The sequence below is a fragment of the Staurois parvus genome, unplaced genomic scaffold (assembly GCF_062004578.1).
Source record: "Staurois parvus isolate SC_StPar_1 unplaced genomic scaffold, SC_StPar_1.0 ptg001307l, whole genome shotgun sequence".
NCBI classification, from domain to species: domain Eukaryota; kingdom Metazoa; phylum Chordata; class Amphibia; order Anura; family Ranidae; genus Staurois; species Staurois parvus.
The window spans coordinates 190,471-206,001 of record NW_028319103.1 but is presented as its reverse complement, the minus strand read 5'-3'; the positions used below and the strand labels follow the sequence as shown (position 1 = coordinate 206,001).

The following is a 15,531-nucleotide window of genomic DNA, read 5'->3' as shown; positions in this document are numbered from 1 at the left end:
CGGTTCAATGCTATGGTATTCACCGACTCACCTTGAGGTGGTCCTCAAGAAACCCGACACACATTGGAAAATATGGTACGTGGGCTTAGACTCCATTCAACCACGCTACTGAAGGCCACGCCCAATATTTAGTGCAATTTAGCCACACACATTTTTTGGCAAACCCCACGTCTTCTCCATTCCATGGTGTTCATATTTCTCAAGTTCCAAAATTAGGAGGTATGTGATTGGATCTAGGGCTTAAAATGGTCCCCTCCCACAAGTATGTCAGGAGTTCCCACCTATCATTTTTACATCAATTCCCTATAAGTATCAGACTAAGCAAAAAAAAAAATTTCCGAAAGTCACGTGAGGTTTCATTGATTTCATTGGAGCTTGATAAATACGCTCCTCTATTAAACCAATCAGCATAGACATTGCAAACAGAAACCTAACAAATAATTCAACTTAAAAAAGTAACAAAGTCAATTCTACAACAATCAATACAGTTCGACATTCACACGCGGTCCGACCTCGGCGGTCCTAGAGATCTTCCTATCACAGGACAAAAATAAATCTTGTGGTATTATCTTTTTCCTCCAGTTATCAACCGCTCCCCACTCCGACCTCATCCCATTACCAAGCTCCCTCCATCCCCAGCCTCCCTCCATCCTCAGCCTCCCTCCATCCCCAGCCTCACTCTATCCCCAGCCTCACTCTATCCCCAGCCTCACTCCATCCCCAGCCTCACCCAATTCCCAATCTAGCCTAAATGCCAACCTCACCCCATTCTCAACCAATCCTCATTCCCCAGCCTTACCCCATTCCCCAGCCTCACCCCATTCCCAGCCTCACTGTATTTCCCAACCTCACCCCATTCTCAACCAAACCTCATTCCCATTCCCATCCCCACCCCATTCTCAACCTCACCCTCTTCCCAACCTTACCCCATTCCCAGCCTCACTGTATTCCCAACCTTACCCCATTCCCAGCCTCACTGTATTCCCAACCTTACCCCATTCCCAGCCTCACTGTATTCCCAACCTTACCCTATTCCCAGCCTCACTGTTTTCCCAACATCACCCCATTCCCAGCCTCACTGTTTTCCCAACCTCACCCCATTCCCAGCCTCACTCTCTTCCCAACCTCACTCTCTTCCCAGCCTCACTCCATTCCTAACCTCACCCCATCCCCAACCTCATCCAATTGCCAACCTCAGCACATTCCCAGCTCCACTCCATTCCCAACCTCACCCCATCCCCAGCCTCATCCAATTGCCAATCTCATTGCATTGCCAACTCCACTTCATTCCCAACCTCACGCCATTCCCAGCCTCATCCGATTCCCAATCTATCCTAATTGCCAACCTCATCACATTCCCAGCCTCACTCTATTCCCATCCTCACCCCATTCCCAACCTCACTCTATTCCCAACCTCGCCCCATTTCTAGCTTTATCCCATTCTCAACCAAACCTCATTCTTAACCTCACCCCATTTCCAGCTCCTCCCCATTCCCAACCTAACCCAATTACCAATTTCACCCTATTCCCAAGCTTCCCAACCTTACTGTATTCCCAAACTCACCCCATTCCTAGCCTAACTCCATTCTCAAACTCCCCCAATTTCCAGCCTCACCCCATGTCTGATCTAATCCCATTCCTGACCTCACCCAGCTCCCAACCAAACCTAATGACCAATCTCACCCTATTCCCAACCTCAGACCGTTTCCAACCCATTTCCCCATTCCCAAGATAACCCTATTCCCAGCCTCACCCTATTCTCGGCCTAATTCCCGGCCTTACTAACCCCATTCCCAGCCTCATTCTATTCTCATCCTCACCCCATTTCCAGCCCCACTCTATGCCCAACCTTACCCCATTCATAGCCTAAGCCGCATCTCCAGCCTCACTCCATTCCCAGCATTTGCCCCATTCCCAACCTCACTCTATTCCCAACCTCACCCCATTTCTAGCTTTAGCTCATTCTCAACCTCATCCCATTTCCAGCTCCTCCCTATTTCCAACCTCACCAAATTCCCAACCGAACCCACTTACCAATTTCACTCAATACCCAACTTCAGCCCATTCCTAACCTAATCCCATCATCAGCCTTAGCCCCGTCCCAGCCTCACTCTATTCCTATCCTCACCCCATTCCCAGCCCCACTCTATGCCCAACCTTACCCCATTCATAGCCTAAGCCCACTCCCAGCCTTGCACCATTCCCAACCTTACTCTATTCCCAAACTCACCCCATTCCTAGCCTAACTCCATTCTCAACCTCCCCCAATTTCCAGCCTCACCCCATTCCTAATCTAGTCCCATTCCTGACCTCACCCAGCTCACAACCTAACTTAATGACCAATCTCACCCTATTCCCAACCTCAGACCGTTTCTAACCCATTTCCCCATTGCCGAGATAAACCTATTCCCAGCCTCACCCTATTCTCTGCCTAATTCCCGGCCTTACTATACCCATTCCCAGCCTCACTCTATTCCCATCCTCACCCCGTTTCCAGCCACACTTTATGCCCAACCTTATCCCATTCATAGCCTAAGCCCATTCCCAGCCTCACTCTATTCCCAGGCTTGCCCCATTCCCAACCTCACCAAATTCCCAACCTAACCCAATTACCAATTACACTCCATTCCCAGCCTTATCCCTTTCTCAGCCTAATCTGATTAGCATCTTAACCCCATTCCCAACCTGACTCCATTCTCAGAGGTCCCCCAACTCTCACCTAGCCCCCTGCACCCTAAACTGGATTCCTTCTGAAGCAGAATTGAGGGCTGAGTTACAATATATTTACATCAGAGCAATGTGAGTGGTGGTTCTAGGCTGAGCAAAGCCGGGAGTGTTACATCCGGGAGTGTTCCTGAACCTCCGGTGCTCCATAACACACCAGGTCTGTACAGATTATAACAATTCCTCGTCTCCTGGAGTGCAGGGGGGGCCCATTATACCCCTATCCCCCGGACCTGGGGCCTGGCATGTTAGGTTAGAGGAGACTACGGGGTAGATTTACTAAAACTGGTGCACTCTTAATCTGTGCATGGCAGCCAATCAGCCTCAAACTTCCGCTCTTTGACAATAAAACCCGGAAGCCGATTGGTTTCCGATGGAAAGTTGCACCAGATCTTTCACTCTTCAGTTTTAGTAAATATCCCCTAATACATAAAATGTCCAAACTGATTTCACACAATGCGCAAATGTGTGCACAACAGAGAAGAAGTTTCCTCAAAGTGGTGGCTTTTCCCATTTTTGATGGCATTCTTCATTTTTTGTAATATTTTTTTTTCCTCTGGGACCACCAATCCACATTCTGACTTCCCAGGTCAGACTATGAATAGTGCATGGAAAGTGATTATATTCCAGAACGAGCGGACAGAAAAGCTGTGAGATGATTCGCCGGGGCTGGGCGCACCTGCGTGACTCCTGGTCTGTATACTGCATAGGAATAGGTCATGTCATGGCAGAGTCAGTCCAGAGTCAGAGAGGGGGTGCTGCCATGGAGGACTAGTATACAGTCCAGAGTCAGAGCGGGGGTGCTGCCATGGAGGACTAGTATACAGTCCAGAGTCAGAGAGGGGTGCTGCCATGGAGGACTAGTATACAGTCCAGAGTCAGAGGGGGGGTGCTGCCATGGAGGACTAGTATACAGTCCAGAGTCAGAGAGGGGGTGCTGCCATGGAGGACTAGTATACAGTCCAGAGTCAGAGAGGGGTGCTGCCATGGAGGACTAGTATACAGCCCAGAGTCAGAGAGGGGTGCTGCCATGGAGGACTAGTATACAGTCCAGAGTCAGAGCGGGGGTGCTGCCATGGAGGACTAGTATACAGTCCAGAGTCAGAGCGGGGGTGCTGCCATGGAGGACTAGTATACAGTCCAGAGTCAGAGCGGGGGTGCTGCCATGGAGGACTAGTATACAGTCCAGAGTCAGAGAGGGGTGCTGCCATGGAGGACTTGTGTACGGTCCAAAGTCAGAGAGGGGGTGCTGCCATGGAGGACTAGTATACAGTCTAGAATCAGAGAGGGGGTGCTGCCATGGAGGACTAGTATACAGTCCAGAGTCAGAGAGGGGGTGCTGCCTTGGAGGACTAGTATACAGTCCAGAGTCAGAGAGGGGTGCTGCCATGGAGGACTTGTGTACAGTCCAAAGTCAGAGAGGGGGTGCTGCCATGGAGGACTAGTATACAGTCTGGAATCAGAGAGGGGGTGCTGCCATGGAGGACTAGTATACAGTCCAGAGTCAGAGAGGGGGTGCTGCCATGGAGGACTAGTATACAGTCCAGAGTCAGAGAGGGGGTGCTGCCATGGAGGACTAGTATACAGTCCAGAGTTATAGAGGGGGTGCTGCCATGGAGGACTAGTATGCCGTCTGCAGTCAGAGAGGGGGTGCTGCCATGGAGGACTAATATACAGTCCAGAGTTATAGAGGGGGTGCTGCCATGGAGGACTACTATGCCGTCTGCAGTCAGAGAGGGGGTGCTGCCATGAAGGACTGGTATACAGTCCAGAGTCAGAGAGGGGGTGCTGCCATGGAGGACTAGTATACAGTCCAGAGTTATAGAGGGGGTGCTGCCATGGAGGACTAGTATACAGTCCAGAGTCAGAGAGGGTAACTTATCATGAAGAACCTGTATTCAATCTGAAGTCAAAGAGGGGCAGTTGTCATGGAGAACCAGTATATAGTCTAGAGTCAGAGAAGGGCAGTTGTCATGGAGAACTGGTACACAGTCCGAAGTCAGAGAGGTGCAGTTCTTATGGAGATCCATTACATGGTCCCAAGTCAGAGAGGGGCAGTGGTCATGGAAAACCAGTAAAACAGTCCAGAGACAAAGAGGGGGTGCTGCCATGGAGGACTAGTATACAGTCTGGAGTCAAAGAGGAACTGCTGTCTTGAAGAACCAGTATATAGTCTGGAGTCAGAGAGGGGCAGTTGTCATGGAGAACCAGTATACAGTCCAGAGTCATAGAGTGGCAATTGTCATTGAGAACTGGTACACAGTCTGGAGTCAGAGAGGAACTGCTCTCATAAAGAACCAGTATACAGTCCAGAGTCATAGAGGGGCAGTTGACATGAAGAATGGGTAGATGAACTGCGACGTGTCCTCAGGTTAGGTGGTCCTCTGGAGAGGAGTGGAGGGTCTATTCCGCAAGTGGTGGGACATCTGGGAACTCTGGCAGGTTGTTCTCAGGAGAAGGAAAATTGTTGGCCATGTCCTGGGCATCCTGGGTGGCTTCAGAGGCACAGTTCTCCACGTCTGCGGAAGATGGACACCAAATTATAGAGAGAAAGAAAACTGTGACACAGAGAGGAACAAAAAAAATTAAGTAAGAGTGGGGGGTCAGGAAGGGGTCACGTGTAGATTACAGCAGGATGCCGGACATTTCATGAACCCAAATTGAGGTGCAGCATAAAGAATTATGAACCTTTGTACAACAAGGAGACATTTCAACACATCCATCTTGTGAGGAGACCCCAAATGTTCCACTGAAATGTGGCATTCCATTCTGAGCCTAAACGTTTCCAATAAAAGGTGGAACCCCATTCCCCATCCAGTCCCGTACTTCTGTAATGCTGCACCCTATTTCCCGGTTTAATCCATCCCAACCCCATTCCAATGAACTGGGGCACACCATTCCAAATCTAATCCTGTTTCACTGAAACGTGGCACCCCATTCCCAACCCAATCCCTTTCCTTTAACGTATCGCATCTCATTCCTTGCTTAATCCCTAAACCTATCACAAACTAATTCTGTTCTACTGGAACGTGTCACTCTCTTCCCAACCTAGTCCCTGAAATGTGGCACCCTTTTCCAAACCTTATCCCATTCCACTGAAATGTGGCACCCCATTCTCAGCCTTATCCCATTCCACTGAAATGTGGCACCCCATTCTCAGCCTTATCCCATTCCACTGAAATGTGGCACCCCATTCTCAGCCATTTCGCATTCCACTAAAATGTGTCACCCTATTCTCAGCCTTCTCCCATTCCACTGAAATGTGGCACCCCATTTTCAGCCTTATCCTATTCCACTGAAATGTGGCACCCCATTCTCAACCTTATCGCATTCCACTGAAATGTAGCACCCCATTCTCAGCCTTATCCTATTCCACTGAAATGTGGCACCCCATTCCAAGTCTAAATGTCATTTTCCCAACACACGTGATCCTGCAAGTGGCTGTAAATGGTGTTTGGGTGCTGTAGTGACCACAGGCTGGGAATTGCAGACAATCTAGAAAGAAAAATGTCACCAGCCCACCAAGGAATCTTCCAAAGGGTTCGAATCTTTATTTAGTGGTCACATAATATCAACAGCTGCAACGTTTTGGAGCCACGCAGGGCCCCTTCGTCAAGCGGCGTCCCAGTCTAATCTCATTGCAAACCTAATTAAATTCTATTGAAATGTGGCACCCCATTCCACGTTTAGTCCCATTGTGGACTGAATCCTTTATATTGAAAGGCCACATTCCAATCCCAACCTAATTTTTGGGGTATTAAAATGTGACACCCCATTCCCAGCCTAATCACCTTCCACTGAAATGTGGCACCCCATTCTGAACTTAATCATATTCCACTGAAATGTGGCAACCCATTCCCAGCCTAATCTATTACATTTCAGTGTGGCACCCCAATCCCAACCTCAGACACCACATTGCCAACCTAATACCCTTTCCACCAAAATGTGGCTCTCCATTCCCAGCTTGATCCCGTCTCCAACCTATTCCTGTTCAGATGATTTCAGATCAGTTTAATGGCACTAATTCCTTTCCTTGCCACAGTGTGGTACCTTGCTCCCTGGCTAATCCCATTTCCAGCCTAACCATGTTCCATGAGATGCACCACCCTGTCCCCTACTTAATCCCATTCCATTGAAATGCAGTTCCCAATCCCAAGACTAATCCCCTTCCCAGCCTGATGACACATTCAGTGTAAACGTGGCATCCCAAACAGTTGCTGTTACATTCATGTGGTCCCCCAGTCGTAGTCTAATCCCATTCCCAACCTAATCTCATTCCACTGAAATGTGCCACATGATTCCACGTCTAGTTCCATTCTGAACCAATCCCATTCCATTGAAATGTGGCACCCCGTTCTAAATCTAATTACTTTCTAGACCTATTTTTATTCCATGAAAACGTGGCACCCCATTCCAGGCCTAATCCTATTTCCCAACTTGTTTTATTCCATTGAAATATGGCACTCTATTCCCAACCTAATCTGGTTCCACTGAAATGTGGCACCTCATTCCCAACCTAATAACATTCCACTGAAATGTGGTACCCCATTCCCAACCTTATCACCTTCCACTGAAATGTGGCACCCCATTCCCAACCTTATCACCTTCCACTGAAATGTGGCACCCCATTCCCAACCTTATCACCTTCCACTGAAATGTGGCACCCCATTCCCAACCTAATCACCTTCCACTGATACGTGGCACCCCATTCCCAACCTAATCACCTTCCACTGATACGTGGCACCCCATTCCCAACCTAATCACCTTCCACTGATATGTGGCACCCCATTTCCAACCTAATCCTATTCCACTGAAATGTGGCACCCCATTCCCAACCTAATCCTATTCCACTGAAATTCTGCACCCCATTCCCAACCTAATCCTATTCCACTGATACGTGGCACCCCATTCCCAACCTAATCACCTTCCACTGATACGTGGTACCCCATTCCCAACCTAATCACCTTCCACTGATACGTGGCACCCCATTCCCAACCTAATCCTATTCCACTGATACGTGGCACCCTATGCCCAACCTAATCACCTTCCACTGATACGTGGCACCCCATTCCCAACCTAATCATCTTCCACTGAAATGTGGCACCCCATTCCCAACCTTATCACCTTCCACTGAAATGTGGCACCCCATTCCCAACCTAATCCTATTCCTTTGAAATGTGGCACCCCATTCCCAACCTAATCCTATTCCTTTGAAATGTGGCACCCCATTCCCACACCAAATATTATTCCACTGATATGTGGCACCCCATTCCCAACCTAATCCTATTCCACTGAAATGTGGCACCCCATTCCCAACCTAATCACCTTCCACTGAAATGTGGCACCTCATTCCCAACCTAATCACCTTCCACTGAAATGTGGCACCCCATTCCCAACCTAATCCTAGTCCACTGAAATGTGGCACCCCATTCCCAACCTAATCCTATTCCACTGATACGTGGCACCCCATCCCCAACCTAATCCTATTCCACTGAAATGTGGCACCCCATTCCCAACCTAATCACCTTCCACTGATACGTGGCACCCCATCCCCAACCTAATCCTATTCCACTGATACATGGCACCCCATTCCTAACCTAATCACCTTCCACTGATACGTGGCACCCCATTCCCAACCTAATCCTATTCCACTGAAACGTGGCACCCCATTCCCAACCTAATCCTATTCCACTGAAATGTGGCACCCCATTCCCAACCTAATCCTATTCCACTGAAATGTGGCACCCCATTCCCAACCAATTCTCCTTCCACTGATACGTGGCACCCCATTCCCAACCTAATCACCTTCCACTGATACGTGGCACCCCATTCCCAACCTAATCACCTTCCATTGATACGTGGCACCCCATTCCCAACCTAATCCTATTCCACTGAAATGTGGCACCCCATTCCCAACCTAATCACCTTCCACTGATACGTGGCACCCCATTCCCAGCAATAGACAATAATCCAGAACGATGAGTTGGTGGAATATCTGTCGTGTTGGGAGGAGGGGAGGAGGAATGGCTGAGTTGTCAGAAGATTGCTCACCGCAGATCCCGTTGTCATTGGTTGTCAGAGGCTCACTTTTCCCGGAGTCACCTGGAAGATTCACGCTGCATTCTGCTGTCACATTCTGTGTCAGGGCTTCCAGCTCCACCCCCTTCATCACTGGAAGGACAGAGATTAATACACATGATGGGGGATGATACAATGTAACACGATGACGTCACTGGAAGGAGAGAGATTAATGTACATGAGGGGGGATCATACAATGTAACACGATGACGTCACTGGAAGGACAGAGATTAATGTACATGATGGGGGATGATACAATGTAGCACGATGATGTCACTGGAAGGACGGAGATTAATGTACATGAGGGGGATGATACAATGTAACATGAGGATGTCACTGGAAGGACAGAGATTAATACACATGATGGGGGATGATACAATGTAACACGATGACTTCACTGGAAGGACAGAGATTAATGTACATGATGGGGGATGATACAATGTAACACGATGACGTCACTGGAAGGACAGAGATTAATGTACATGATGGGGGAAGATACAATGTAAAACAATGAAGTCACTGGAAGGAGAGAGATTAATGTACATGAGGGGGGATCATACAATGTAACACGATGACGTCACTGGAAGGACAGAGATTAATGTACATGAGGGGGGATCATACATTAAAACACAATGATGTCACTGGAAGGACAGAGATTAATGTACATGAGGGGATGATACAATGTAACATGAGGATGTCACTGGAAGGACAGAGAATAATACACATGATGGGGGATGATACAATGTAACACCATGACGTCACTGGAAGGACAGAGATTAATGTACATGATGGGGGATGATACAATGTAAAACAATGACGTCACTGGAAGGACGGAGATTAATGTACATGATGGGGGATGATACAATGTAACACAATGATGTCACTGGAAGGAGAGATATTAATGTACATGAGGGGGGATGATACAATGTAACACAATGACGTCACTGGAAGGACAGAGATTAATGTACATGATGGGGGATGATACAGTGTCACATGATGATGTCACTGGAAGGACAGAGATTAATGTACATGATTGGGGATGATACAATGTAACACGGTGACGTCACTGGAAGGAGAGAGATTAATGTACATGATTGGGAATGATACAATGTAACACGATGACATCACTGGAAGGACAGAGATTAATGCACATGATTGGGGATGATACAATGTAACACGATGACATCACTGGAAGGACAGAGATTAATGCACATGATTGGGGATGATACAATGTAACACGATGACGTCACTGGAAGGACAGAGATTAATGCACATGATTGGGGATGATACAATGTAACATGAAAAAAAAATTCCCTCATCGTAAATCCATCATCACTCACAATGTCCACCATCACAGACTCGCCTAAAAAATAAAACCTGATGACCCACCACACACCACCAATCCCTGACAGGAGCACTGGCTGAATGTCGGCTATCCGAGCTGTCATTGGCTATATAAAGGAAGAGGAGGAGTTAGTGGTGACATCACTGCCCAAATATGTCCAGTGATGTCACCGTGTCCCTGTCTCCATTTGTTTATATTGCTGGAAACTCACGAACAAATAAGTGAATGGGCGGGGTGACGTCAGAGGTTGGTAAGGATGTGATGGATGCTAGCAACCACCGCTTCCATAGCAACCATTGACAGCATTGGCCATCCAGTATTTCAGCCATGGCACCGCTGTCCCTGCGAAGGATTCCAGGCCGTGTATGTGAATGGGCCCGGGACCTCAATGGTTTGTAAGGAGGTAGAGCCTGAAATCGGCCATTGCTTCACATCCATCCACTAAGAACGCCCCAAATGTTCATCGTTCAGAAAAACGCCCAAACAGCCAACGTTCGATCCAAATAGAACTCGTTCCAGCTCCATACAGACAGTAAATGAAGGTGGGTGCCCTAGGAAGGAAGTGTTACAGGCAGGATCAATGAATGAAGAAAAAAGAAAAACCACCAGTGCAGGGCTGTGAGCTGCAATATATTATGTTTGCGTTTAGGTAAACTTTATTGTACCCAAAATAGCACAGAAAACATCAAAAATATATATATTTTTTTGGTACGAAGATTCCATAAGAGTAGCACACCTCCGCCTCCTGCTGTACAGTTCTGGTATTGTAACACACCGCCGCCTCCTTCTGTACAGTTCTGGTATTGTAACACACTGCCGCCTCCTGCTGTACAGTTCTGGTATTGTAACACACCGCCGCCTCCTTCTGTACAGTTCTGGTATTGTAACACACTGCCGCCTCCTGCTGTACAGTTCTGTATTGTAACACACTGCCGCCTCCTGCTGTACAGTTCTGGTATTGTAACACACTGCCGCCTCCTGCTGTACAGTTCTGTATTGTAACACACTGCGGCCTCCTGCTGTACAGTTCTGGTATTGTAACACACTGCGGCCTCCTGCTGTACAGTTCTGGTATTGTAACACACTGCTGCCTCCTGCTGTACAGTTCTGTATTGTAACACACCGCCGCCTCCTGCTGTACAGTTCTGGTATTGTAACACACTGCTGCCTCCTTCTGTACAGTTCTGGTATTGTAACACACTGCCGCCTCCTGCTGTACAGTTCTGGTATTGTAACACACTGCCGCCTCCTTCTGTACAGTTCTGGTATTGTAACACACTGCCGCCTCCTGCTGTACAGTTCTGGTATTGTAACACACTGCTGCCTCCTTCTGTACAGTTCTGGTATTGTAACACACCGCCGCCTCCTTCTGTACAGTTCTGGTATTGTAACACACTGCCGCCTCCTTCTGTACAGTTCTGTATTGTAACACACTGCCGCCTCCTTCTGTACAGTTCTGGTATTGTAACACACTGCTGCCTCCTTCTGTACAGTTCTGGTATTGTAACACACCGCCGCCTCCTTCTGTACAGTTCTGGTATTGTAACACACTGCCGCCTCCTGCTGTACAGTTCTGGTATTGTAACACACTGCTGCCTCCTTCTGTACAGTTCTGGTATTGTAACACACCGCCGCCTCCTTCTGTACAGTTCTGGTATTGTAACACACTGCCGCCTCCTGCTGTACAGTTCTGGTATTGTAACACACTGCCGCCTCCTTCTGTACAGTTCTGGTATTGTAATACACTGCCGCCTCCTGCTGTACAGTTCTGGTATTGTAACACACCGCTGCCTCCTTCTGTACAGTTCTGGTATTGTAACACACCGCTGCCTCCTTCTGTACAGTTCTGGTATTGTAACACACCACCGCCTCCTTCTGTACAGTTCTGGTATTGTAAAACACTGCCGCCTCCTTCTGTACAGTTCTGGTATTGTAACACACTGCCGCCTCCTTCTGTACAGTTCTGGTATTGTAACACACTGCCGCCTCCTGCTGTACAGTTCTGGTATTGTAACACACCGCCGCCTCCTGCTGTACAGTTCTGGTATTGTAACACACTGCCGTCTCATTCTGTACAGTTCTGGTATTGTAACACACTGCCGCCTCCTGCTGTACAGTTCTGGTATTGTAATACACTGCCGCCTCCTTCTGTACAGTTCTGGTATTGTAACACACCGCTGCCTCCTTCTGTACAGTTCTGGTATTGTAACACACTGCTGCCTCCTTCTGTACAGTTCTGGTAATGTAACACACTGATGCCTCCTTCTGTACAGTTCTGGTATTGTAACACACCGCTGCCTCCTTCTGTACAGTTCTGGTATTGTAACACACTGCTGCCTCCTTCTGTACAGTTCTGGTAATGTAACACACAGCCGCCTCCTTCTGTACAGTTCTGGTATTGTAACACACCGCTGCCTCCTTCTGTACAGTTCTGGTATTGTAACACACTGCCGCCTCCTTCTGTACAGTTCTGGTATTGTAACACACTGCCGCCTCCTGCTGTACAGTTCTGGTATTGTAACACACTGCCGCCACCTTCTGTACAGTTCTGTATTGTAACACACTGCCGCCTCCTGCTGTACAGTTCTGGTATTGTAACACACTGCCGTCTCCTTCTGTACAGTTCTGGTAATGTAACACACTGCCGCCTCCCTCTGTACAGTTCTGTATTGTAACACACTGCTGCCTCCTGCTGTACAGTTCTGTATTGTAACACACTGCCGCCTCATTCTGTACAGTTCTGGTATTGTAACACACTGCCGCCTCATTCTGTACAGTTCTGGTATTGTAACACAACACCGCCTCCTGCTGTACAGTTCTGGTATTGTAACACACCGCCGCCTCCTTCTGTACAGTTCTGGTATTGTAACACACCGCCGCCTCCTGCTGTACAGTTCTGGTATTGTAACACACCGCCGCCTCCTTCTGTACAGTTCTGGTATTGTAACACACCGCCGCCTCCTTCTGTACAGTTCTGTATTGTAACACACCGCCGCCTCCTTCTGTACAGTTCTGGTATTGTAACACACTGCCGCCTCCTGCTGTACAGTTCTGTATAGTAACACACCGCCGCCTCCTGCTGTACAGTTCTGGTATTGTAACACACTGCTGCCTCCTTCTGTACAGTTCTGGTATTGTAACACACTGCCGCCTCCTCCTGTACAGTTCTGGTATTGTAACACACTGCCGCCTCCTGCTGTACAGTTCTGGTATTGTAACACACCGCCGCCTCCTTCTGTACAGTTCTGTATTGTAACACACCGCCGCCTCCTTCTGTACAGTTCTGGTATTGTAACACACTGCCGCCTCCTGCTGTACAGTTCTGTATTGTAACACACTGCCGCCTCCTGCTGTACAGTTCTGGTATTGTAACACACTGCCGCCTCCTGCTGTACAGTTCTGGTAATGTAACACACCGCCGCCTACTGCTGTACAGTTCTGGTATTGTAACACACTGCCGCCTCCTGCTGTACAGTTCTGGTATTGTAACACACTGCCGCCTCCTGCTGTACAGTTCTGGTATTGTAACACACTGCCGCCTCCTTCTGTACAGTTCTAGTAATGTAACACACTGCCGCCTCCTGCTGTACAGTTCTAGTAATGTAACACACTGCCGCCTCCTGCTGTACAGTTCTGGTATTGTAACACACTGCCGTCTCATTCTGTACAGTTCTGGTATTGTAACACACTGCCGCCTCCTGCTGTACAGTTCTGGTATTGTAATACACTGCCGCCTCCTCCTGTACAGTTCTGGTATTGTAACACACTGCTGCCTCCTTCTGTACAGTTCTGGTAATGTAACACACTGACGCCTCCTTCTGTACAGTTCTGGTATTGTAACACACCGCTGCCTCCTTCTGTACAGTTCTGGTATTGTAACACACTGCTGCCTCCTTCTGTACAGTTCTGGTAATGTAACACACAGCCGCCTCCTTCTGTACAGTTCTGGTATTGTAACACACCGCTGCCTCCTTCTGTACAGTTCTGGTATTGTAACACACTGCCGCCTCCTTCTGTACAGTTCTGGTATTGTAACACACTGCCGCCTCCTGCTGTACAGTTCTGGTATTGTAACACACTGCCGCCACCTTCTGTACAGTTCTGTATTGTAACACACTGCCGCCTCCTGCTGTACAGTTCTGGTATTGTAACACACTGCCGCCTCCCTCTGTACAGTTCTGTATTGTAACACACTGCTGCCTCCTGCTGTACAGTTCTGTATTGTAACACAATGCCGCCTCCCTCTGTACAGTTCTGTATTGTAACACACTGCCGCCTCATTCTGTACAGTTCTGGTATTGTAACACACTGCCGCCTCATTCTGTACAGTTCTGGTATTGTAACACAACACCGCCTCCTGCTGTAAAGTTCTGGTATTGTAACACACCGCCGCCTCCTTCTGTACAGTTCTGGTATTGTAACACACTGCCGCCTCCTTCTGTACAATTCTGGTATTGTAACACACCGCCGCCTCCTTCTGTACAGTTCTGGTATTGTAACACACCGCCGCCTCCTGCTGTACAGTTCTGGTATTGTAACACACCGCCGCCTCCTTCTGTACAGTTCTGGTATTGTAACACACCGCCGCCTCCTTCTGTACAGTTCTGTATTGTAACACACTGCCGCCTCCTGCTGTACAGTTCTGGTATTGTAACACACTGCCGCCTCCTGCTGTACAGTTCTGTATAGTAACACACCGCCGCCTCCTGCTGTACAGTTCTGGTATTGTAACACACTGCTGCCTCCTTCTGTACAGTTCTGGTATTGTAACACACTGCCGCCTCCTCCTGTACAGTTCTGGTATTGTAACACACTGCCGCCTCCTGCTGTACAGTTCTGGTATTGTAACACACTGCCGCCTCCTTCTGTACAGTTCTGGTATTGTAACACACCGCCGCCTCCTTCTGTACAGTTCTGGTATTGTAACACACCGCCGCCTCCTTCTGTACAGTTCTGTATTGTAACACACCGCCGCCTCCTTCTGTACAGTTCTGGTATTGTAACACACTGCCGCCTCCTGCTGTACAGTTCTGTATTGTAACACACTGCCGCCTCCTGCTGTACAGTTCTGGTATTGTAACACACCGCCGCCTCCTTCTGTACAGTTCTGTATTGTAACACACCGCCGCCTCCTCCTGTACAGTTCTGGTATTGTAACACACCGCCGCCTCCTGCTGTACAGTTCTGGTATTGTAACACACTGCCGCCTCCTGCTGTACAGTTCTGGTATTGTAACACACCGCCGCCTCCTGCTGTACAGTTCTGGTATTGTAACACACTGCCGCCTCCTGCTGTACAGTTCTGGTATTGTAACACACTGCCGCCTCCTGCTGTACAGTTCTGGTATTGTAACACACTGCCGCCTCCTTCTGTACAGTTCTAGT

General features: G+C 48.4%; 1 protein-coding gene across 1 annotated transcript in view; it reads right to left on the bottom strand.

The window, feature by feature from the left end:
• Positions 1 to 939: 939 nt before the first annotated feature.
• Positions 940 to 15,531, bottom strand: part of LOC149437133 (uncharacterized) — a 150,243-nt gene continuing 135,651 nt past the window's right edge. Inside the window, exons 5-6 of the mRNA XM_089661090.1 lie at positions 8,776 to 8,895; positions 940 to 5,243 (exon numbers count right to left, since the gene is read on the bottom strand). Coding sequence (XP_089517216.1) covers positions 5,128 to 5,243; positions 8,776 to 8,895 — 236 coding nt within the window. The 3' untranslated portion in view covers positions 940 to 5,127. The remainder of the gene's footprint in view (positions 5,244 to 8,775; positions 8,896 to 15,531) is intronic.